The following is a 26675-nucleotide window of genomic DNA, read 5'->3' on the forward strand; positions in this document are numbered from 1 at the left end:
TATCTCATTTACAATAAAAAAAAACAAGTTGATTATAGGCGTATTTCGTATACATTATAAACGAGATAAGATACAAAGACATACTAATGTATCCCATTGTAAACGAAATAAGACACAGGCGCGCCTATATAAGGTGATGGTTATCAATGGCTAAGAGAAGCGGGGTTGAATCTTGACCTCCTTTTATTTTGCTTAAAACCTTGAGTTTAGTTGAGATCCAATGAGCCAAAAACAAGAGAGTCTGTGGTTGTCTCTTGACGCAGTAGGAGCCAAAACTGAGTAACGTGCAAGGAGTGTTATAAAGAAGAGTTGCTGGATAGTAGAAACAGGAGATACTTTTATTTTGTCTACTTTGATTCAGAACCAGAAATAGAGAAGAGAAAGGATAATTACACACAGATGTATCTTGATTCAGCTACTCAGTGCAATGTACCCTACATCTAGTCTCCATCACAACAGTGACAAAATTTCACTATCTGTCAACAGAATTACATGCACCAATTCTCCCTAAGATTCTACCCAATCCTATCTGGGACAAGTCTAGTTTCTAACCCAAACCAAACTTGACAAGGAACTCACCTAGCTTTTCAACCACAAAGTGCTAACCCAAACCAAACTTGACTAGGAACTCCTTTTTGTTATTTGCCCTTGGATGTGATTTTTACCTTTTGCCCTAGCCTCTTTGACCTTCCCTTCTTTGCTTGAAAATGAAAATTTTGCTTTTTATTCTTCAATTTGCCCTAGCTCAGAGTTTCTCTTTCTTCTTTCTTTTCCTCTGAGACTTCACGTGGGTGTTTGAAAGAAAAGAGATAAGAGAGATTTTTGGTTCGGTGGTAATGTGAAATGGTTCAAATGAAATTGAAATTGAGTCACCTAGTTAGCAACTAAGATGAATGAGTGGATTTGGGTGTGGACCACCGTTTAGGCTTAGGTTGTGGACATGGGCTTGTTTATGTTCTTGGGCTAGATAACTTGCTTTTCTTCAATATAGTTCAGCCACTCAATTTTGGAGTAAGAGTGATTGTATGAGTGTTTTGTTCAAGTTGAATCATTCTTGGGATTGTGTTCATGCTTCTTGGGCCTAGTTCAATTAAGTTAATTTCCTGCATACTAAACACAATAAATCACACAAATAATTGGCTAATAAGCCAATAATATTTAGTCATCATCTTAATGATATTTTAGTTCTTTAAACTCAACATAAGGAACTTGCTGGAAACACCAAGATTTATTCCTTTTGGTTGACTTCGGTGGTTTCCTACCACTTTGAGCAGTTTTCTTGCTATGGTTGAACTTTTCAAACATTACGGCACGTTCAGATGCACGCTCGGAGGATATCAATAGGCTGAATACCACGTGCCATATTGATGGGGCCATGAACTTTGAAGTTAGTGTTGTTATGTTTTAGATTTAATTACACTCTTGGTCCTATAGTTTCACCAATTCTTTTGGGTTTAATTAACTTTAATTTTGTTTACATTAAGAAGTACCTCATTACAAAATTAAAAGTAGTGTAGGGATCCAATTGAAGAAAAAAAAGGTATAAAGACCTAATTGCAAACATACTAAAATTATAGGGACCAACAAAGTAATTAAACCTATTTTTTGTTTAATATAGAAGCAAATTTTTAAGTATGTTTGATTGGTTTTATTTTAGTATGTATGGCTAGGGTGGTTATTGTGATATGAAGATAATTTAGCTTAGGTCATACTTTAGTTTTGTAATTGTTGTTAGTTATTTTTAGGAATTTATTTTACTATTAGGCAGCATTTGATTAGAGAAACATGGACTTTGAGACATGGACATCATAGTATATATCTATTTTTTGTTTGTTAAGACGTAGATTTTTTATGGACACAGTAATACACAGATACACATAAAATACATATTTTTAGTGTCCTTTCTTAAAGTTGAGACACTAAGACACAATTCATACGACACAAAATTTGACTTTTTTATCCCTAACTATTTTTGAAATTACTCATTTTGCCCCTATCTTCACCTTTATCACTTTCTGTCCTTCCTCCTCCCACCTCATTCTTCCCTTTTTCCTCTACCTTCTCTTATGCTTCCTCCATCGCTGCCACTATCACTGCCACCGTTTCGTCTTCTCTTTCTCATTTCTGTCTCACTCGTCTATATTCTTGTTCCACCATTGTCCAAATCTAGCTCCACCGTCGTTCAAATCTATTAACTCAGTCGTCAAACACGAGGACGATGCCGAGACCGGCTCAACCTTCATCGTTGCCTCCACTTTGCCCTTCCACCTTTGCCGGCTCAAACTTCACCCCTCCCTCTCACCTTCGGCTTTTCTTTTTCTTTTTCAATTTTTGTTTCAATTTTTTTCTTTTCAAAAAAAAAAAGAAAAAGCATGGAGGAGATCATATCTCGATGATCTTAAAGGTGGGTTGACAAGAATAATTATGATATGGGAGACAACAAGAAAAGAAGGTGTTAAATTTCTGCATTTTATTATCTATGTGGTGACTGGTTGTTCCTTCTGGAAATGTTGGACGTCAATTAGGTGGTTGAAAATCACTTTATAATAGGGGATGAAGTACTTTCATTATTATTATCATCAGTTTTTTTTGTTTGATTTGTTTTGGTTAAAAATATGGTCTATTGCACCTTATGATGATTTGGGTTGATTATGGAAATATCAATGGTTGTAATGATGGAAAGTAACGGCGATGGTGGTGATAATAATGAAGTATAAATTATTTTAAAGAGGGTAAAATTGACATTTGATTTGTATCAATGTCTTGTGTATTTTTATGCCTATATCTCTTAATGTATTTGCGTTTGTATCTATTTGTTACACAGACACTATCCAAATGCAACCTTAATGAACGAACATTTTTATGTGTATAAAAATTAAAAAACTTGTAGCCTCATAATAAATCTCAATTATATTGAATATGCCAATGATTTATTTTTTTTTATTTTCATAGAGGCTTCGCTTTCTATTTCTTAGACGAGTTAGTCACACTCTTGCACTACTAGACGTCATTCTCCCTTACACGAGGGAGGTTGGTTTTGGTGACATAGTGCATCTCATAGACTTTATGTTTGACAACACCCTAATGTCTACATTCTTTGAGCATTGGTGTCCGGTGGCCCACACTTTTCACCGGCCATAAGGTAAATGTACCATCACCCTGCAGGATGTGACATACCACCTAAGATTACACACTGATGGAGACTTAGTGGATAGTTGCTTGAGGGACTTTCAAACATTGTATCAGCACCCAATTTGGGATTATGTAGAGGAGCTTCTTAGTGCTAGGCTCCTTAGCAGTCGGAGAAGAGGAAAGAGTTGTTTTCTATCTCACATCGCTTAAGGACAGAGTGCAGCATATTCTAGTTAAGCCAAATCCTGACACTTTTCGCCAGTACATGAGTTGTTACATCATGCTATTAATTAGGGTTACCCAATGATAGATAAGTCAAACAATCTTATTCATATAAAGTGGCTTCCCTTGTTGGTCGACTTCGATCAATGTCGCGGTCTGTGTTGGGAATCTGTGGTGCTCGTATTTACTTATCACTTGTTGTGCTTTGTAGCACATTGCACTACAACAGACATCACGAGATGCATGCCACTGCTAATGTCGTGGATATACCATTAGTTTCCTATATGGTGCCTACTTGATAGGCAAGCGTCAACCTTTTTTCGTTGGCTGTGATGTATATATATTTATGAGCTTTTCATTTAGTTTTTTTTTATTATTAATTAATATTATTTTTGCATATAATCACATTTAATTTTTTTCTTGTTGCACGTGATGGTAGGTTAATAGATATGGTTCATGTCCATCAATATTAGGCTCTTTAACGCAAACAAATAATCCAAACAATGAGTGTGCAAAAGAATCAGACTCTCACACTCAAATATAATTCTTTTTTAATTATTTTTTATGTGACAATTAGGATATACACTCACAAAAACATACTCCTACTAGACATTATTAATCAACTTATTAAAAAAGTTGAGAAGTAGGAGTGTAATTTTTGTGAGGAATGCTATTACTTGCATCTCCTTATATAGCTAAAAAATTTTCCGTTTTATATAGCTAAAAAATTTCTGTATCTCATTTATATTAAACTCGAGATCACTTTTTCATATCTCGTTTGTCTAACTGTACACCCTAACTTTATCTCGTTTGCACTCGAATCACCTTTAATTAAATTTATATCTTATTTTATTTAGAGTATAAAAAAAATATGCCTATAATTAACTCATTTTTATTGTAAATGAAATAAATAATAAAACACAAATCAGTAAAGTATCTCCAAATTATCTATATATGTAAATAGGTTAATTTACAAAAAAAAAAACAAAACTAGTTCAAGCATATCTTTCCTAACCATGGCCGCGCAACGCACGAGACCATGCACTAATATTTTTTTTAAAAAAAAATAGGTTGTTAATGGGACTAACATACTATTAGAAGTTTTAAGAGATAATGAACTATTTTATCGGTTATTGTTTTACATGGATTTACTTCAATCTCTTTATCTAGCACTAATTTCTGCAATATAAAAGTTACATGAATTTATAAATTTACTCTGAAGTAGGAACAAGAAAGGACAACGTTGTGATTTACAAAATAATGCTCCAATTTACAATTTAAAGTAGGAAAAAAAATATTCAGAATAAGCTAGAATATCTGGATAAGTTCTCTTCAAGGGGGAAAAAAAAGTCTAGGTAGATTGGTTTATTATTTTTATCAAAATTCTTTATTTTCAATAATATATTATTTATTTATGAATTCAATTAAAAATGAACATCTTTTCAATTAATATCAAATAATTTTTTTTAAATTACTTTTTCGTTTAAAATTTAAAATTATAGACTATAAATCCTCTAAAAAACTAAGAACTAAAAAATTTATAAAAAAATAATTAATATTAATTAATTAAAAAAATTACTATACTTATTTTTTATATTTTACCTCCAATGAGTATTCGAATGTGGCAGGACTAATATATCCAATACATTTTTTCTATAAGTCAATAAATCTAGTATGAAATTTATTAAAGATGAGTTTTTGGTGAATTTGATTTTATATATTTCTTTTAACTTTCAGATGTTTTTATTTTTAAAAATTTTGATATGTTCTTTTTCTTATGGTAAATATTGGCAGCAATATCAAGTGTGTAATATTGGTTCCAAGACTTTCTCATATCTAATCCAAAAGAGAGAATATCCATAAAAAGGCGATCAAGACCACATAGAGTGAGCAAAACACCGCCATCTAATTATAAGCTTACAGGGTCCCGTTATGAAATTGAATGCTTTGTGAAGAAAGCCCCCTCATTGCTAATCTTGCGAAGTTGGTTTAAAATCTCATCAAAGTCTGCAGGTGGTTCGCACGAAAAGTGCACCTCTTGCCCCGTATGGGGATGCTTAAACCTGCAAAACAACAGGAAAAACCAGCGGCTTTATCAAGTTTCATAAATCACAGTCAAGAATGACATGAACCTCTTGCTAAAGACTTTTTAGCGAGGAAACTAAAAGAGGACGTTATCCTCTCACCCGAGAGTCAAAGCATGAAGACATGGTCTATCTATTCTGGAAACCATTTGTACAATTTTGCTATGTAAACCGGAGGGTGTCCTGGGACGAAGCAGTGACAGGACCATGCTCCTCGTTGCTCCATAAACCTCGTCACCCAGAAGAGGAACTCCCAAGTACTTGGCATGAGCACGGATCTGCAAAAAAGAGAAATAATCAAAGCCTGAAGCGATAAGAAACTGAGTCAGTAAAATAGTTTCACATGCTTCGATCCAAAATCACACCTCACAAGGGCAAAGGGGGCATAATCTTTGTGCAATGTAACATTTTTTTAGAAGTACCTGATGAGTGCGTCCAGTTTCCAACTTCCACTCGACCAACGCACAACCACCCCTGGCAAGTATCTCAATTACCTTGTACCTGACGGATACGTTTAAACATTTAGATGACAGCACTTCATTTGTTATGAAACTTTATCTCAAATAAGCATTTGAGTAATAAAGAAAGCAAACCAAAAACAATGACTGATGACATAAATACATCACAAAAGCTGAAATATTTCAACTGTTCTCTTTAGTTTTAACCGGTTGATTAGAAGACTATAATTGCTATAATTGCTAGCCAGCTAAGTTAACCTACTTCCACTAGAAAATTGTAATACAAATAACAAAGCTAATTAACAAGGAAACATGGTTTGAATAAAAGCGAACTCAAATTTAGTATCAATTTTATGCAGCACATGTTTAAGTGTAAAAGTACCATAAATCACCTACTAGCAGCATGCCGGGATTTTCTAGGATTGAGTGGTCCAGCTACAGCAGTCATACGAAGCCGATTATTAGGATCACGACCAACAGGAACCTCAACACGCCCAGCAACAGGAGTGGGTAGCCCTGCAGTAAGGCTAACATACACCCTCTTGATTGTACGTAGCTTAAACTGTTCCGACAATTTCATATGAGAATGTTCATCCTAATATCAAAGTACATTTAGCTAAATGTTAAATTTTTGAAGTATCAACAAGAATTTGTTACTTTACTAGAGGTGGGCACTAGCCATAAGTTTTGAGGCTGCCAGAATCACCTTTGCAACAACTAGTAACCCACTTGTGCCTTTATCCAATCTGTGTACAATCCCTGGGCGAATGGATGCCACAGACGGCCTAGTTGATAATCCTTCACAAGAACTTACATTAGTATAGAAGCTATTGAACTCATCGTCAGAATCTTCAGTATTTGAAAGAGCTTCCTCTTTAGAATATTCAACATTCGGAAGGTTACAATGGTGAAGAATGCCATTGACTAATGTTCCAGATGTATTTCCAGGTGCTGGATGCACAACCTATGTTACACATAACAAAATTTCGATGTCAGTAATATCACTTAGCAGGTATCACTTTGCCCTTTTAACCATTTCTCATGTGCCTTAAACATTGGAGTAATCAAGATAAACATTGGAATTCCAACTTTACAGAACTCTCGGTGGTTTAAAAATCAGTAGAAATCAACTTACAAACAAAAAGCCAAACCTTCACCAAACACTGAACCAACTCAGTAAGTACATGACTAATTATTTATTATTAATTAAAAAAGAAGAAAAACACTTGGGAAGATATAGAGAATTACCATGTGTGCAGGTTTATTTATGACTAACACATGCTCATCTTCATAAACTATATCCAAAGGTATATTTTCTGGCACAGCTCGCAAAGTCTGCAACTCAGCAATTGTGCATGATATCTCATCCCCAGCTTTTACATTGAAGGAAACCTGCTCAAGCAAGCATCACCAATTAAAAGTTGGTGTCACCAGTCTATGTAGCTCGTATGCAAATTAAACAATTAACAGAGGACACCAGATATCAGGCATCAAGAGACCAAGGATCCAGTTTATTTTTTATCAAAAGATTTGGGATTAAAGTCCAAGAACTGCTGTTTGGAACATGTTACGCTGAGTGCATCAAATCAGTTCAACAAGTTTCTTGCTGCAACAAAGAAAGCTAGCATTATGAGGCGTAGCATATCATTTCCACAGCCAAACAATTCAGATTTATGAGCATCATCTAACAAATATCTTAAGAGTGTAGTTAATCATTTCCACATCTCATGTTCATCAATAAACCATAAATCATACATTATTAACAGGGATAAACCAGAACCATGACAACTCCAGATATATAGAATATCCATAATAATTCTAATGAACAAACATAATTATGCCACCAGCAGTCCAGAACTAAGATTCAATTATCCTAGTTCAATTTTTGTGTTGCCGTTGAAACATGAAAATTGAAACAAACTACTATACACAGAATAAGCTACTCGCATAGCTGACGTTCCAAAATAAGCGAGATGAAAACAAAAATCAGCATCAGAATCAAAATCAGTTTACTAGTCAGTAGTCACTACCGATAAGTTTAATCATATTGACACGAAGTTCTTTACAGCTGAAACACACTTCCACAGACAAAAATAATCGCTCATACGCGGCCATTGACTTGAGAAATTACCTTATCAACGACGCGGCCATTGACTTGAACTAGTCCAGCTCTGATGCTCGATTGAACGCGAGCTCTACTGATTCCGCTGATGCGAGAAGAGATCCAACTATCGAGTCTCAGTTTTCCAGATCTGATTCCGTTATCCACCGTCTCCTCCAGCCGAACACCGGCATAGTTCGTCCTTGAATCGGCGATGGTTTCCTGCCTCAAATCAGAGCCTGAGTCTCCGGCGAAGCCAGAACTAGCGGCAACTCTTCGCGCAGTGCCAACACGAGATTTATAGTCCGGAGTAGAGAAGAAGAGCGAAGGTGTGGTTTGAAATTGGATTGCTCTTGCAGCGAAAACACGGCAACATCCACAAGAGTGAACTGAGAGCATTTCTATATTTTCTTATCATTATTTTTTCAAATTTTCTGTTACTTGGTCCCTCTTTTATAGCTCGGCGTTGGGTATACGAGAAGGATATGAAATGACGATCCTAAAGTTGAAACTTGAAACGAGAACCTTGTTTCGGGCTTGGGCCTAGGCCAAAAATGGACCAAACTCCTAGATCATAAATGACAAAACAAAAATATATCTTAAAATATTTTTCTAATTCTAAAATACTTACCATTTATCAATTTATTAGAAAAATAATTTTAACAAACTCTCCGCATAAAGTTTACAATAATATCTAACGCCATGTAAATTACTTACTTACTTACTTATTAAAAATATTTTTACTTACTTACATACTCTTATTAGTGCTGGTTTTTTTTTTTTTTCTCTTTTGTTATTGTCGTGGTTTCTTTTTCCTCCTCTTATTTAATTTCTTTTCCTTTTTCTTTCTCCACCTCCTTCGTCATCGTCCTCCTCCTCTCATTTGATGTTTTCTTTTCTTTTTTCTTTCTCCACCTCCTCCATCACTGTCATTGTCCACCTCCTCCTCTTATTCAATTTCTTTTCCTTTTTCTTTCTCCACCTCCTTCGTCATCGTCCTCCTCCTCTCATTTGATGTTTTCTTTTCTTTTTTCTTTCTCCACCTCCTCCATCACTGTCATTGTCATTATCATCATCATTATCGTTATCATTATCGTCGTTTTCTTCTTCTACGTAAATAAATTTGTTTATTCTCTTTCGATTTTTTGCACTTGTTCTACTTAATTTTGCTGTATTATCTACTAATTCTTTTACTTATTTTCTTTTCTATTAAAATTTGTGAATTTGCAATTCAAATTTTCTTAAAATAAGTTCTTAGTTCTATCACTTCATTTAGTTGAAAATTTGATATTAGAGTAATGACATTTCAATATTATTTTTAAAATTTTTACTAGTGCATGACCTGTGCTAAGCACGAAAAATGCTGAACTAAACCACTACTTTAATTTACTACAGTATAGAACAAATTTTAATCACAAAAACACATATGATTCTGCTGAATTTCTCTTTAACACGTGCTATATATAATTGCACACTTAATACATAGACAACAAATTAAATAAATTATGATCTCCACTTGAAAATGGCAATAAATATTAAGTTAACTCTAACAAAAATTACTAAAAAAATAACATAATGCTAAAAAAAATGAACATTCAAAAATAAAGATCTATGTAGTTACTAACTATAAAAAAAATTCCTATAACCTAAAAAAGAAAGAAAAGTCGCAAAAAAAAAATGCAACAACATCCTAACTGTACAAAGCATAAAAACTTTAAAGCACATCGTTAGAGATTCTGAAAAACTTCCCTATATACAACATTTAAGATAGAATCATCACTTAGTGATCCATTATTCTTTATCAAAACTCTCAAACCCTCTCTAGACTTTACCCTAGACAACGCAACGTATAATTATCCGTGTGTAAAAACAGGTCTAGGTAAGTATAAACCAACTGTGCTCAAAGTTTGACCTTGAGATTCATTTATGGTCATTGCAAAAGAGACTACTGATAAACCACTATTTTATGGTTTATCTTGTACTCAATTGAGTGGTTTTTATCAACTCTTTACCCACTTATTCATACTATTTGCATGATTTTACATTTGTCTTCCTAATTATGTGCTTTGATTGAAAACATGCTTCTTTGGCCTTTATATTGCTAATATTAATCCTCTCTTATCACCATTAGATGCCTTGATATGTGTGTTAAGTGATTTCAGAGATTACAGGGCAAGAATGGCTCAGAGGATGGAAAGGAAGCATGCAAAAATGGAAGGAATACAAGAAGCTGGAGAAACTGCTAAGCTGTCCAGCCTGACCTCTTCGCACTCAAACGATTATAACTTTAGCTACAGAGGTCCAAACGACGCGGTTCCAGTTGCGTTGGAAAGCTAACGCCCGGGGCTTCGATTTGATATATAATATACCATAGTTTTCCTGACACTAAGCGACGCGACCGCGTGCTCCATGCGGCTGCGTCGCAGTGACGAAAAACCAGCGTGGCAGATTTTGCAACCAGCGATTTCTGGGCTGTTTTTGACCCAGTTTTCGGCCCAGAAACCACAGATTGGAGGCTATAAAGTGGGGGAATGCATCCATTCATAAAAAGCTTTCATATTCACAATTTTAGGAGTAGATGTAGTTTTTAGAGAGAGAGGTTCTCTCCTCTCTCTTAGGATTAGGATTTAGGATTTCTCTTAGTTTTAGGAGTGGCTCTCAATATCCCAGGTTCTTTATTTTTATTTTCTCAATTCAATTTATGAACATCTATGCCAGATTTAATTTCTTTTGTTAATGCAATTTGAGGTATTTTCAGATTTAATTTTGCTTTGCTTTATTTATATTGATGCTTTTTAATTTAGATATTTTCTTCCTTTTGGCTTTGGTTAAGTAATTGGTAACGCTTGAGCTATCAATAAAGCAGTGATTGAAATTGGAAGTTGCTCCAATAACTCTAGTCTTTCCACAGGAATTGACTAGGACCTAAGAATTAAGCTAATTAATCTACTTGATCTACCTTCATAGTTAGAGGTTAACAAAGTGAGATTAAAATCTAAATTTCATCACAATTGATAATGATAGGACCTCTAGTTCTAATACCTTGCCAAGAGTTTATTTTATTATTATTATTTTATTTTTCTTATCATTCAACATACTGCTTCCCTACTTTCTAAAACCCCTATCTTACAAGACTCATAACCAATAATAAGAACATACCTCCCTGCAATTCCTTGAGAAGATGACCCGAGGTTTAAATACTCGGTTATCAATTTTAAAAAGGGGTTTGTTACTTGTGACAACCAAAACGTTTGCACGAAAGGGATTTTTGTTGGTTTAGAAACTATATCTACAACGCGACTGTTTTTATGATATTCTTTACTGGCAAAAATCCTTAACGTCAAAATGGCGCCGTTGTCGGGGAATTGCAAACGTGTGCCTTGTTATTAGTTATTGTAAATATTTGCTTTTAAATTGATTTATTTTCGAAAAAAAAATCAACTTTCAATTTTCAATTTAAAAAAATTCAATTTTCAAAATTTAAAATTCAAAATTCAATTTTTAATTTTTAAATTCGAAAATTTTTTCAATTTTGCTTTTATTTTTGTTTTTAAATTTTTATTAACTAACTATGAATTCTCACCCCTCTCGCTTTGAGTTTGGTTCTAATAATGTTGAAAGGAATGGAAGCTACAACAGGAACATGCATCAAGGTCAAAACAGTCAAGGATGGATGGAGCCAAGAGGATCTGATCAACCCTTTAGGCAACAACACCTTCCAAGATATCATGGGCAAGGACCACTCAACAATGCATACCAAGCTAATAGATATGGTGGACCCCCTTGTGGTTACCAACAAGCCCCACCCTGTGCTTATAGACCAACCTCTCAACATAGCTTCAAACCACCACACTCACAAGCCCCTTTCCACCATTCACCTCCATATGACCCTAACCCATATCCACCATACCAACCACCTTATGAGCCAAATGAACCATACACAGAACCACCACCTTTCCAACACAACTACTCTCATGAACCACCACCTCAATATTCAGCATCTCCATATCATTATCAAGATGAACCACCTTCCTATTATGAACCCTCTCTCCCAACCAATGAATCCTCATATCCACCACAACCTCCAATGGATGACAGACTTCGTGTTATTCTTCAAGGGCAAGAAAGGATGAATAAGAGTGTGCAAAATTTCGCAGCCACCTTTGGCGAGTGGTGCACGAAATTGTGATCTCAGGCAACGGCGCCAAAAACTATGTACACACATCTTGATAAATCGTTTTTCATTCACAACTTCGATACAACTAACCAGCAAGTGCACTGGGTCGTCCAAGTAATAAACCTTACGTGAGTAAGGGTCGATCCCACGGAGATTGTCGGCTTGAAGCAAGCTATGGTCACCTTGTAAATCTCAGTCAGGCGGATATCAAATAGTTATGGAGTTTTCAAATATTAATAATAAATAGAAAATAAGGATAGAAATACTTATGTAATTCATTGGTTAGAATTTCAGATAAGCGTATAGAGATGCATTCGTTCCTCTGAACCTCTGCTTTCCTGCTGTCTTCATCCAATCAATCTTACTCCTTTCCATGGCTGGCTTTATGTAAGGACATCACCGTTGTCAATGGCTACTTTTAATCCTCTCTGGAAAATGGTCTGATGCGCTGTCACTACATGGCTAATCGTCTGGAGGCATTACCCTTGTCAATGGCTGCATCCTATCCTCTTGTGAAAATGGTCCAAATGCTCTGTCACAGCACGGCTAATCATCTGAGGTTCTCGATCATACTGGAGTACGGTTCACCCTCCTTTTGCGTCTGTCACTACGCCCAGCACTCGCGAGTTTGAAGTTCGTCACAGTCATTCAATCCCAGAGTCCTACTCGGAATACCATAGACAAGGTTTAGACTTTCCGAACTCTCATGAATGCCGCCATCAATCTAGCTTATACCACGAAGATTCTGATTAAGAGATCCAAGAGATACTCATTCAATCTAAGGTAGAATGGAAGTGGTTGTCAGGCACGCGTTCATAGGGAATGATGATGATTGTCACGTTCATCACATTCAGGTTGAAGTGCGAATGAATATCTTAGAAGCGGAATAAGTTGAATTGAATAGGAAAACAGTAGTACTTTGCATTAATCTTTGAGGAACAGCAGAGCTCCACACCTTAATCTATGGAGTGCAGAAACTCTACCGTATGAAAATACATAAGTGATAATGGTTCAGGCATGGCCGAATGGCCAGCCCCCATGAAAGTCTAAGATAGCATAAAACTGATCAAAGATTTCTAATACAATAGTAAAAAGTCCTATTTATACTAAACTAGTTACTAGGGTTTACAGAAGTAAGTAATTGATGCATAAATCCACTTCCGGGGCCCACTTGGTGTGTGCTTGGGCTGAGCTTGAATGTTACACGTGTAGAGGTCAATCTTGGAGTTGAACGCCAGTTTGTAACGTATTTCTGGCGTTCAACTCTGGCTTGTGACGTGTTTCTGGCGTTTAACTCCAGACAGCAGCGTAGAACTGGCGTTCAATGCCCTTTTACATCGTCTAAACTCGGTCAAAGTATGGACTATTATATATTGCTGGAAAGCCCTGGATGTTTACTTTCCAACGCAATTGGAAGCGCGCCATTTTGAGTTCTGTAGCTCTAGAAAATCCACTTTGAGTACAGGGAGGTCAGAATCCAACAGCATCAGCAGTCCTTCTTCAACCTCTGAATCTGAATTTTGCTCAAGTCCCTCAATTTCAGCCAGAAAATACCTGAAATCACAGAAAAACACACAAACTCATAGTAAAGTCCAGAAATGTGAATTTAACATAAAAACTAATGAAAACATCCCTAAAAGTAACTAGATTCTACTAAAAACATACTAAAAATAATGCCAAAAAGCGTATAAATTATCCGCTCATCACAATACCAAACTTAAATTGTTGCCTGTCCCCAAGCAACTGAAAATCAAATAGGATAAAAAGAAGAGAATATACTATAAATTCCAAACTATCAATGAAACATAGCTCCAATTAAATGAGCGGGACTTGTAGCTTTTTGCCTCTTGAATAGTTTTGGCATCTCACTTTATCCATTGAAGTTCAGAATGATTGGCATCTATAGGAACTCAGAGTTCAGATAGTGTTATTGATTCTCCTAGTTCAGTATGATGATTCTTGAACACAGCTATTTTATGAGTCTTGGCTGTGACCCTAAGCACTTTGTTTTCCAGTATTACCACCGGATACATAAATGCCACAGACACATAATTGGGTGAACCTTTTCAGATTGTGACTCAGCTTTGCTAAAGTCCCCAATTAGAGGTGTCCAGGGTTCTTAAGCACACTCTTCTTTTGCTTTGGACCTTGACTTTAATCGCTCAGTCTCAAGTTTTCACTTGACACCTTCACGCCACAAGCACATGGTTAGGGACAGCTTGGTTTAGCCGCTTAGGCCAGGATTTTATTCCTTTAGGCCCTCCTATCCACTGATGCTCAAAGCCTTGGGATCCTTTTTATTTACCCTTGCCTTTTGGTTTTAAGGGTTATTGGCTTTTTGCTCTTGCCTCTTGGTTTTAAGAGCTTTTGGCTTTTTCTCTTTTTTTTTTCTTTCTATTTTTTCACTATTTTTTTTCTACAAGCTTTGTTCTTTGCTGTTTTTCTTGCTTCAAGAATCATTTTTATGATTTTTCAGATTATCAAATAACATGTCTCCTTATCATCATTCTTTCAAGAGCCAACATATTTAACATTCTTAAACAACAACTTCAAAAGACATATGCACTGTTCAAGCATTCATTCAGAAAACAAGAAGGATTGTCACCACATCAATATAATTAAACTAAGTTCAAGGATAAATTCGAAACTCATGTACTTCTTGTTCTTTTGAATTAAAACAGTTTTTATTTAAGAGAGGTGATGGATTCATAGTACATTCATAACTTTAAGACAAAGTTACTAAATACTAATGATCATGTAATGAAGACACAAACATGGATAAGCACTTAACATAGAGAAAACGAAAAACAGAGAATGTAAGAACAAGGAATGAGTCCACCTTAGTGATGGTGGCGTTTCCTTCTTGAGGAACCAATGATGTCCTTGAGCTCTTCTATGTCTCTTCCTTGTCTTTGTTGCTCCTCCCTCATTGCTTTTTGATCTTCTCTTATTTCATGAAGGATGATGGAGTGCTCTTGATGTTCCACCCTTAATTGTCCCATGTTGGAACTTAATTCTCCTAGGGAGGTGTTGATTTGCTCCCAATAGTTTTGTGGAGGAAAATGCATTTGAGGCATCTCCGGGATCTCATGCTGATGAGCTTCATGCATCTCTTGAGATCCATGAATGGGCTCTCTTGCTTGCTCCATCCTTTTCTTAGTGATGGGCTTCTCTTCCTCAATGGGAATGTCTCCTTCTATGAAAGCTCCAGCTGAGTAACATAGATGGCAAATAAGATGAGGAAAAGCTAGCCTTGCCCCAAGAGAGGGCTTTTCGGCTATTTTGTAGAATTCAAGGGAGATGACTTCATGAACTTCTACTTCCTCTCTAATCATGATGCTATGAATCATGATGGCCCGATCCACAGTAACTTCAGATCGGTTGCTAGTGGGGATGATGGAGCGTTGGATGAACTCCAACCATCCTCTAGCCACAGGCTTGAGGTCTAGTCTTCTTAATTGAACCGGCTTGCCTTTGGAGTCAATCTTCCATTGAGCTCCTTCCACACATATGTCCATGAGGACTTGGTCCAACCTTTGATTAAAGTTGACTCTTCTAGTGTAGGGGCGTGCATCTCCTTGCATCATAGGCAAGTTAAACGCTAACCTCACATTTTCCGGACTAAAATCTAAGTATTTCCCCCGAACCATTGTAATATAATTCTTTGGGTTTGGGTTCTTACTTTGATCATGGTTCCTAGTGATCCATGCATTGGCATAGAACTCTTGCACCATTAGGATGCCGACTTGTTTGATGGGGTTTGTTAGAACTTCCCAACCTCTTCTTTGGATTTCATGTCGGATCTCCGGATACTCATTTTTCTTGAGCTTGAAAGGGACCTCGGGGATCACCTTCTTCTTGACCACAACATTATAGAAGTGGTCTTGATGAGGTTTGGAGATGAATCTTTCCATCTCCCATGACTCGGAGGTGGAAGCTTTTGTCTTCCCTTTCCCTTTTCTAGAGGATTCTCCGGTCTTGGGTGCCATCAATGGTAATGGAAAAATAAAAAGCTTATGTTTTTACCACACCAAACTTAGAATATTGCTCACCCTCGAGCAAGAGAAGAAAGAATAGATGAAGAAGAAGAAGAAAATATGGAGGAGAGGGGGGATCCTGTGGGGTCCACAGATCCTGAGGTGTTCAAGGATTTACAATCTTGCACAAAATTAGGCATGCAAAATGCCCTTGCACACAACTCTGGGCGTTCAGCGCCAGACTGGTGCTTGTTCTGGGCATTGAACGCCCATTTGTTGCCCATTTCTGGCGTTGAACGCCAGAACCATGCTTGTTCTGGGCGTTCAGCGCCAGCTCTTCTCCAGGGTGCAATTCTAGCGTTCAAACGCCCAGATGCTGCCCATTTTGGGCGTTCAGCGCCAAAATCATGCTCTGTTCTGGCGTTGAACGCCAGCCAGATGCTTCTTACTGGCGTTTAAACGCCAGTAAGGTCTTCCTCCAGGGTGTGATTTTTCTTCTGCTATTTTTGATTTCGTTTTTAATTTTTATATTTATTTTGTGACTCCACATGATCATGAACCTAATAAAACATGAAAAAACAAGAAAAATAAAATTAGATAAATAAAAATTGGGTTGCCTCCCAACAAGCGCTTCTTTCATGTCAATAGCTTGACAGTGGGCTCTCATGGAGCCTCACAGATGTTCAGAGCATTGTTGAGACTTCCCAACACCAAACTTAGAGTTTGGATATGGGAGTTCAACACCAAACTTAGAGTTTGGTTGTGGCCTCCCAACACCAAACTTAGAGTTTGACTGTGGGGCTCTGGTTGACTCTGTTTTGAGAGAAGCTTACTGTGCCTCTTTTCCATGTTTACAGAAGGGTAACCTTGAGTTGTAAACACAAGGGAGTCCTCATTCAATTGAAGGACTAATTCACCTCTGTCAACATCAATCACAGCTCTTGCTGTGGCTAGGAAAGGTCTTCCAAGGATGGTGGATTCATCCTCATCCTTCCCAATATCAAGGATTATGAAATCAGCAGGGATGTAAAGGCCTTCAACCTTTACTAACACGTCCTCTACTTGTCCATAAGCCTGTTTTCTTGAATTGTCTGCCATCTCTAATGAGATTTTAGTAGCTTGCACCCTAAAGATTCCCAGTTTCTCTATTACAGAGAGGGGCATGAGGTTTATCCCTGAACCAAGGTCACACAGAGCCTTTTCAAAGATCATGTTGCCTATGGTACAAGGTATTACGAACTTTCCAGGATCCTATTTCTTCTGAGGCAATGTCAGTTGATCCAGATCACTTAGTTCATTGGTGAACAAGGGAGGTTCATCTTCCCAAGTCTCAATACCAAATAATTTGGCATTCAACTTCATGATTGCACCAAGGTACTTGGTAACTTGCTCTTCAGTAACATCCTCATTCTCTTCAGAAGATGAATACTCGTCAGAGCTTATGAAGGGCATAAGGAGGTTCAATGAAATCTCTATGGTCTCTAGATGAGTCTTAGATTCCTTTGGTTCCTCAAAGGGAAACTCCTTATTGATCACTGGACGTCCCAGGAGGTCTTCCTCACTGGGATTTACGTCCTCCCCTTCCTCTCTAGGTTCGGCCGTGTTGACTATGTCAATAGCCTTGCACTCTCCTTTTGGATTTTCTTCTGTATTGCTTGGGAGGGTACTAGGAGGGATTTCAATGATCCTTTTACTCAGCTGGCCCACTTGTGCCTCCAAATTTCTAATGGAGGACCTTGTTTCATTCATGAAACTTACAGTGGCCTTAGATAGATCAGAGACTAAGTTTGCTAAATTAGAGGTATTTTGTTCAGAGTTCTCTGTCTGTTGCTGAGTGGATGATGGAAAAAGTTTACTATTGTTAAACCTATTTCTTCCACCATTATTAAAGCCTTGTTGAGGCTTTTGTTGATCCTTCCATGAGAGATTCGGGTGATTTCTCCATGATGAGTTGTAGGTGTTTCCATAAGGTTCACCTAAGTAATTTACCTCTGCTATTGCAGGGTTTTCAGGATCATAAGCTTCTTCTTCAGAAGATGCCTCTTGAGTACTGTTGGATGCAGCTTGCATTCCATTCAGACTCTGAGAAATCATATTGACTTGTTGAGTCAATATTTCATTCTGAGCCAATATGGCATTCAGAGTATCAATTTCAAGAACTCCCTTCTTCATAGGTGTCCCATTACTCACAGGATTCCTATCAGAAGTGTACATGAACTGGTTATTAGCAACCATGCCAATGAGTTCTTGAGCTTCTGCAGGCGTTTTCTTTAAGTGAATGGATCCACCTGCAGAGGTATCCAATGACATTTTAGCTAATTCAGACAGACCATCATAGAATATGTCCAGGATGGTCCATTCTGAAAGCATGTCAGAAGGACACTTTTTGGTCAGTTCTTTGTATCTCTCCCAAGCTTCATAGAGGGATTCACCTTCTTTCTGTCTGAAGGTCTGAACATCCACTCTAAGCTTACTCAGCTTTTGAGGAGGAAAGAACTTGGCTAAGAAAGCCTTGACCAGCTTATCCCAAGAGTTCAGGCTATCCTTAGGTTGAGAGTCCAACCATATTCTAGCTCTGTCTCTCACAGCAAAAGGGAAAAGCATGAGCCTGTAGACTTTAGGATCTACTCCATTAGTCTTAACAGTATCACAGATCTACAAGAATTCAGTTAAGAACTGAAAAGGATCTTCAGATGGAAGTCCATGAAACTTGCAGTTCTGCTGCATCAGAGAAACTAATTGAGGTTTCAGCTCAAAATTGTTTGCTCCAATGGCAGGAATGGAGTTGCTTCTTCCATGTAAATATGAATTAGGTGCACTAAAGTCACCAAGCATCCTCCTTGCATTATTATTATTTTCGGCTGCCATCTCCTCTTCCTGTTCGAAAATTTCTGAAAGGTGCTTGCTGGATTGTTGTAATTTAGCTTTTCTTAGTTTCCTCTTCAGAGTCCTTTCAGGTTCTGGATCTGCTTCAACAAGAATGTTCTTGTCCTTGCTCCTGCTCATATGAAAAAGAGGGACATAAAAATAATAATAATAGGGGTCCTTTTTACCATAGTATAGAGGTCCCTGTGTGAGTAGAAGAAAAGAAGAAGAAAAAAAATTCGAACACAGATGGAAGAGGGGGTTCGAATTTGGGTGAGATGAAGTGTTAGTAGATGAATAAATAAATAGAAGGAGATAAGAGAGAGAGAGAATTTTCGAAAATAATTTTTGAAAAAGAGTTAGTGATTTTCGAAAATAGTTTTTGAAAAAGGTTAGTAATTTTCGAGAATTAAAATAAAAAATTAAAATAATTAGTTAATTAAAAAGAAATTTTGAAAAAGAGGGAAGATATTTTCGAAAATTAGAGAGAGAGGGAGTTAGTTAGGTAGTTTTGAAAAAGATAAGAAACAAACAAAAAGTTAGTTAGTTAGTTGAAACAAATTTGAAAATCAATTTTGAAAAGATAAGAAGATAAGAAGTTAGAAAAGATATTTTAAAATCAAATTTTGAAAAAGATAAGATAAAGAGATATTTTTGAAAAGATATGATTGAAATTAGTTTTGAAAAAGATTTGATTTTTAAAATCACAATTAATGACTTGATTCACAAGAAATCACAAGATATGATTCTAGAACTCAAAGTTTGAATCTTTCTTAACAAGCAAGTAACAAACTTGAAATTTTTGAAAAAGATTTTGAAAAAGATAAGATTTTTAAATTGAAAATTTGATTTGACTCATAAAAACAACTAGATTTTAAAAAGTTTTGAAAAAGTCAACTCAAATTTTCGAAATTTATGAGTGAAAAAGAAAAAGATATATTTTTTTTTGAATTTTTAATGATGAGAGGAAAAACATGAAAAAGACTCAATGCATGAAAATTTTGGATAAAAACAATGAATGCATGCAAGAATGCTATGAATGTCAAGATGAACACCAAGAATACTTTGAATGTCAAGATGAACATCAAGAACTTATTTTTGAAAAATTTTTAATGCAAAGAAAACATGCAAGACACCAAACTTAAAAATTTTTCATGTATAGACACTATGAATGCAAGAATGCATATGAAAAACAAGAAAAGACACAAAACATGAAAACATCAAGATCAAACAAGAAGACTTACCAAGAACAACTTGAAGATCATGAAGAACACTATGAATGCATGAATTTTTTGAAAAATGCAAGATGAATATGCAATTGACACCAAACTTTCAACTTGACTCAAGACTCAAACAAGAAACATGAAATATTTTTTATTTTTATGATTTTTTTTGGATTTTTGTATATTTTTTCGAAAAAACATATAGGAAAAAGAAAATAAGGATTTCAAAATTTTTTAATATGAATTCCAGGAATCTTGTATTCTTAGTCTAAAGCTCCACTCTGAGGGTTAGGCATGACTTAATAGCCAGCCAAGCTTTAGTATGTAACTCAGACATGCCACGGTTGACATTCCAATTAACTTGCCTCTATGTTGATGGTTGGAAGCCCCTATCCAAAAGAATTAGACATGGCTTTACAGCCAGCCAGGCTTCAACATGCTTCATGAAACTCTAGAATTCATTCTTAAAAATTCTGAAGAAAATATATTTTTGAAAAGATTTATTATTTTTTTTTCGAAAACAGATGAGAAATTTTTTGAAAGATTATTTTTTGAAAATTTTTTTTGAAAATAAAATAAGAAGAAAATTACCTAATCTGAGCAACACGATGAACCGTCAGTTGTTCAAACTTGAACAATCCCCGGCAACGGCGCCAAAAACTTGGTGCACGAAATTGAGATCTCAGGCAACGACGCCAAAAACTATGTACGCACGTCATGATAAATCGTTTTTCATTCACAACTTCGATACAACTAACCAGCAAGTGCACTGGGTCATCCAAGTAATAAACCTTACGTGAGTAAGGGTCGATCCCACGGAGATTGTCAGCTTGAAGCAAGCTATGGTCACCTTGTAAATCTCAGTCAGGCGGATATCAAATAGTTATGGAGTTTTTGAATATTAATAATAAATAGAAAATAAGGATAGAAATACTTATGTAATTCATTGGTTAGAATTTCAGATATGCGTATAGAGATGCATTCGTTCTTCTGAACCTCTGCTTTCCTGCTGTCTTCATCCAATCAATCTTACTCCTTTCCATGGCTGGCTTTATGTAAGGACATCACCATTGTCAATAGCTACTTTTAATCCTCTCTGGAAAATGGTCCGATGCGCTGTCACTGCATGGCTAATCGTCTGGAGGCATCACCCTTGTCAATGGCTGCATCCTATCCTCTTGTGAAAATGGTCCAAATGCTCTGTCACAGCACGGCTAATCATCTGAGGTTCTCGATCATACTGGAGTAGGATTCACCCTCCTTTTGCGTCTGTCACTACGCCCAGTACTCGCGAGTTTGAAGTTCGTCACAGTCATTCAATCCCAGAGTCCTACTCGGAATACCACAGACAAGGTTTAGACTTTTCGAACTCTCATGAATGCCGCCATCAATCTAGCTTATACCACGAAGATTCTGATTAAAAGATCCAAGAGATACTCATTCAATCTAAGGTAGAACGAAAGTGGTTGTCAGGTACGCGTTCATAGGGAATGATGATGATTGTCACGTTCATCACATTCAGGTTGAAGTGCGAATGAATATCTTAGAAGCGGAATAAGTTGAATTGAATAGAAAAACAGTAGTACTTTGCATTAATCTTTGAGGAACAGCAGAGCTCCACACCTTAATCTATGGAGTGCAGAAACTCTACCGTATGAAAATACATAAGTGATAATGGTTCAGGCATGGCCGAATGGCCAGCCCCCATGAAAGTCTAAGATAGCATAAAACTGATCAAAGATTTCTAATACAATAGTAAAAAGTCCTATTTATACTAAACTAGTTACTAGGGTTTACAGAAGTAAGTAATTGATGCATAAATCCACTTCCGGGGCCCACTTGGTGTGTGCTTGGGCTGAGCTTAAATGTTACACGTGTAGAGGTCAATCTTGGAGTTGAACGCCAGTTTGTAACGTATTTCTGGCGTTCAACTCTGGCTTGTGACGTGTTTCTGGCGTTTAACTCCAGACAGCAGCATAGAACTGGCGTTCAACGCCCTTTTACGTCGTCTAAACTCGGCCAAAGTATGGATTATTATATATTGCTGGAAAGCCCTGGATGTCTAATTTCCAACGCAATTGGAAGCGCGCCAGTTTAAGTTCTGTAGCTCCAGAAAATCCACTTTGAGTGCAGGGAGGTCAGAATCCAACAGCATCAGCAGTCCTTCTTCAACCTCTGAATCTGATTTTTGCTCAAGTCCCTCAATTTCAGCCAGAAAATACCTAAAATCATAGAAAAACACACAAACTCCTAGTAAAGTCCAGAAATGTGAATTTAACATAAAAACTAATGAAGACATCCCTAAAAGTAACTAGATTCTATTAAAAACATACTAAAAATAATGCCAAAAAGCGTATAAATTATCCGCTCATCAGCGAGTTAGTAAATATAATAGCTTCCCAATATCTGAGCACTCAAAGAACTCCCATGGCTACATGTGGAGAATCGAAGGAAGAGCAAAGCATGAAGGAGACACTAGAAACTTCGGTGGACAATGAGGAACATGGCTTTGTATTGGAACAAGTGGAGAAAGCCAAAATAGTTGCAGAGGAAGAAGTGGTTGAAGACTTAGGAGATGCTGAACCTCCATGGGAAAGTCAAGACATGGAACCTCCTTCTAAGACGGTTGCTTTTGATGTTGAGGAGGGTGTACAACCTCCAAGGCATATCACAGTTGAAGACTTGGAAGAGGTTGATCAAGAGATGGAAATTCAAGAAGAAGAAGCACAACCTCCCATGCCCTTGGAAAGCAATGAAGAGGAGATTGAATTGGAAGAAAGCTACCAAGAGGAAGAGGTTGAAATTGAAGAAGCTTGCAAGGAGGTGGTAATTATCAGAGAAGAGCACAAGGGAGTGGAGCTTGCAATTTCATTAAAAACACCTCCCTCTAAGTTGCCATCATCCTTCACAACATTCAAGTGGGTAAAATTCATATCCCTTAGCTTTCTAATTCCACTTGAATATGGGCTACTGGAGACGGATGGTCAACTTAGAGCTCTTTGTAACATTAAGAGTAAGAGGAAGATGGCCAGTGGTAAGAATTGTCCTGCAAGGTTCATCATGGTTGGAAGCCTTAAGTTTAAACGCAAAGGTTGGTATAAAGCTCAATTGAATAGGTCTAGGAAGCTGTTTGGTAGCTGCAGTGAGAATTCAAATTACTTATCACCCAGTTGGAAAAATACAGATCCCGACAAGGATGGGTGTAAAAGCAAGATTTGGGACCCCGGAATTCATTCTGGCAATCAACACTCTTGGGGCCTTGTAACTTGCTTTAACTTACTTGAAGGCTTTCTGTGCCTAGTTTGGGACCCCGAAAGTTACTGGAATCACAAACATTGGTGGAGATTCCTGGATGAGTTCAAGCACAAGCCACCATAACAGGGAGCTCACGAAATGTCCAACTTAAGGACTTTAACTAAAAGTGCTAGGTGGGAGACAACCCACCATGGTATGATCGTTTCTTTTTCAATTTTATTTCATGTTGTTTGTTTTTGTTTTATTTTAATTTTCATTGAACCTGGAAGTTTTCATAGCATTCACATTAAGCATTGCATTCTGCATATTGCATTAAAAAAAAAAGAAGCACGCACACGACGCGGCAGCGTCGCTGATGCGTCCGCGTCACCAGTGCAATGGGAAGAAAAGAAAACGAACAGAAAGTCATGCGAGAGTGTGGCTGGAGGCGTGCCAATGGCACAAATCGTCCCACGCGACCGTATTGCTGATGCGACCGCGTCATATGGGAATAATGGCCTCCCACGCGACCGCGTGCCCCACGCGGCCGCGTGACCAAGATTTCGACGTCAAAGTGGTGCACACCCGAAAGTTGTGCGAGAGTGGTGCTGGATTGGTGCTGAACGCATAATCCTTCCCACGCGGCCGCGTGACCCACGCGACCACGTCATATTCCTTTAAAGCCCACTCACGCGATCGCATGCCCCATGCGATCGCGTCACTTAAAATTTGGCACTAATATGATTTTGAACAGAGAGTTGTGCGAGCGCGAGGCTGCCCTCGCGCTAGTAGCATAAACTGTGTCACGCGACCGTGTGACCGACGCGACCGTGTCAATCCTTATAAGTGCAAGTCACGCGACCGCGTGCCCCATGCGTCCGCGTCGATTGTGCCGCATAGCTTATCCTAATTTGCCAATTATCTTATTTTTCTTTTCTAATCCTAATTTCTTCTATCTTTTCTTCTTTCTTTCTTACTTTATTTCTTTCCCTTCTCATTCTTCTTATCTTTTATTTTATTTTACTTAATTTATTTGAATATTTCATTCATTGTATTTTAATTTAGTGCATATTTTTATTTTCCTTTCTAAATTTATTATTTTTCTTTGGTGTTGAATTTTCTTATTTCACTGTTGCATCTTCTCTTGAATTATTTTGGGTGCTTAGTGACTTGTTTTTATTCTGGTTAGGTAATATTATTTATATCAATGCCAATCTTTTATACCTGTATTACTTTTACATTGACATGAATTTTTATTATCTCTCCTTACCCACACTCTCTTCCCTATTTTTGCAAATTTTTGCAATTCTGATTTACCATGTACTTCTACTGTTTTCTCATTTGCATATTGTAGCTACCATGTAATTGAGACCCTTATTATCTGGCATTAACACCCATATTTTATTTATTTTCTATCTTTATTTTTGGGTTACTTTTTCTTTTCCCTCTTCTTTCAGGATGGCCACCACGAAGGGAGCAGAAAAACTTCTTAAGGGAAGACAGGCAAGTCAATCTGCACAATCTATAGAGAAAGACATCAGTTGGAGCAACCTGTCCACCTGCACATCTCAGCATGCACCGAGGACGGTGCAATCTTTAAGTGTGGGGAGGTCGATACCGATCTCCATGGGTTAGTATTTTCTTCTCAAACACCAATATTTTATTTTCCTTGTTAGTTGTTGCATTTGCATGTTTGATTGCATGATTATTTGATTTTGTGCATATTTTACCACTTGGTTGAAGTAATATTTTATTTTTCAAGAAACCTTTTAAGAGCATTTCACTAATTTGAAAAAAAAAATTTAATGTTACACTTGTTTGAAGAGATATTATACTGGAATATGGTTTAGAGCTTGAATACACAAAACCTGTGAGATTTTGAGCCTATTTGAATTGGTTGCATTTTCCAACCAATATTTTATTTTTGGTGTGTGTTTTTCTCTCTAAAATTGTGATCTTTGTCTTGCTTAATTCTATATTTCCATGGTTTGATGTATACATGCACTTATATGATTGAGGCCTTTGTTTCACTGAGCTTACATATCCATATGGCCTTACCTTTCATTATCCTTTGCAAACCAATTTGAGCCTATTTTACCCCTTTTATTCTTTATTTTAGCTTATCACTAACTCTAAGCGGAAAACAATAATATCCTTAATTTGAATCCTTGGTTAGCTTAGACTAGTGAGGGTGCTTATGATTTAAGTGTGGGAAAAGTGGATTTGGAAACAATTGGTTTAAGAATTGGGTATTATATATTTTTATGAAAATGTAAAAGAAATGTTTAGAACATGATTCATGCATTCAATATCTTAATCATATGCATTGAGAAAAAAAAATATATATATATATATATATAAAGAAGAGCAATTAAGCAAAAAGGGGACAAAATGCCCCAAAGTAAATGGTGAAAGCAATGCATATGTGCTGTACTTGAAATTAGAATGCATGAATATGTGGAAAACATGGCTAATGGATAGTTAGATGTTGTATTATGATTACATGGATTGTCTAAAGTTAGGTGGAAAGTTTAAGTTAATTAAGGATTCAAATTTTAGTCCACTTGGCCAAATACAATCCCACCTTGACCCTAACCCCATTACAACCCTTAAAAGACCTCTTGATATGTGTATCTATGAATTAAATTTATGTTGATTATTAGATGAAGAGCAAGCCTTAGAGAGCAAGGTTAGTAGAGGATTAAGAGAATCGAACCTTAAACACATGAGTGATTAGAGTGTATACACTACCAGTGAGGGTTCGATGCTCGATTCTTTGTTCCCTGCTTTCATGAGCTATTTTCTTCTTGCAAGTCTATTTGTACTTCATTTTCATGATTTGAGTTAGTGAAATCCAGTTCATATTTATTCTTGGAGAATTTATTTACTTTTAAACCAAGTAGGTAGAAACATTCTGCATATAGTTGCATTCATATAAGATAGGTTGCATTTCATACATTCTACCATTCCTCTTCATCTTTATAGCTTCTCTTGAGCTTAGCATGAGGACATGATATTGTTTAAGTGTGGGGAGGTTGATAAACCACTATTTTATGGTTTATCTTATGCTCAATTGAGTGGTTTTTATCAACTCTTTACCCACTTATTCATACTATTTGCATGGTTTTACATTTGCCTTCCTAATTATGTGCTTTGATTGAAAACATGCTTCTTTGGCCTTTATATTGCTAATATTAATCCT

The 26675-nt window shown here is 36.7% G+C and overlaps 1 protein-coding gene and 1 non-coding gene across 3 annotated transcripts; one reads left to right on the forward strand and one right to left on the reverse strand.

The window, feature by feature from the left end:
* Window positions 1-5158: 5158 nt before the first annotated feature.
* On the reverse strand, window positions 5159-8547 carry LOC112765781 (RNA pseudouridine synthase 2, chloroplastic). Of its 2 annotated transcripts, none has more exons than XR_011875464.1 (7): window positions 8028-8547; window positions 7145-7288; window positions 6603-6860; window positions 6279-6491; window positions 5861-5939; window positions 5541-5716; window positions 5159-5417 (listed from the first exon to the last, which is right to left on the reverse strand). XR_011875464.1 is itself a non-coding variant. In XM_025811634.3 (7 exons), the coding sequence occupies exons 1-7, from the start codon at window positions 8394-8396 to the stop codon at window positions 5285-5287; spliced, it is 1362 nt and encodes a 453-aa protein (XP_025667419.1). In that variant the 5' UTR covers window positions 8397-8547; the 3' UTR covers window positions 5159-5284. The 2 variants fall into 2 exon arrangements, 1 of the variants encoding a protein (XP_025667419.1); XM_025811634.3 differs by having other exon boundaries at window positions 6289-6491.
* Window positions 8548-18515: 9968 nt separating this feature from the next.
* LOC112768663 (small nucleolar RNA R71) lies at window positions 18516-18623 on the forward strand. Its single transcript, XR_003186065.1, has one exon. It is a non-coding gene; the product is annotated as a small nucleolar RNA R71 (small nucleolar RNA).
* Window positions 18624-26675: the final 8052 nt, after the last annotated feature.

The sequence above is a fragment of the Arachis hypogaea genome, chromosome 17 (genome assembly GCF_003086295.3).
Source record: "Arachis hypogaea cultivar Tifrunner chromosome 17, arahy.Tifrunner.gnm2.J5K5, whole genome shotgun sequence".
Lineage (NCBI taxonomy): Eukaryota > Viridiplantae > Streptophyta > Magnoliopsida > Fabales > Fabaceae > Arachis > Arachis hypogaea.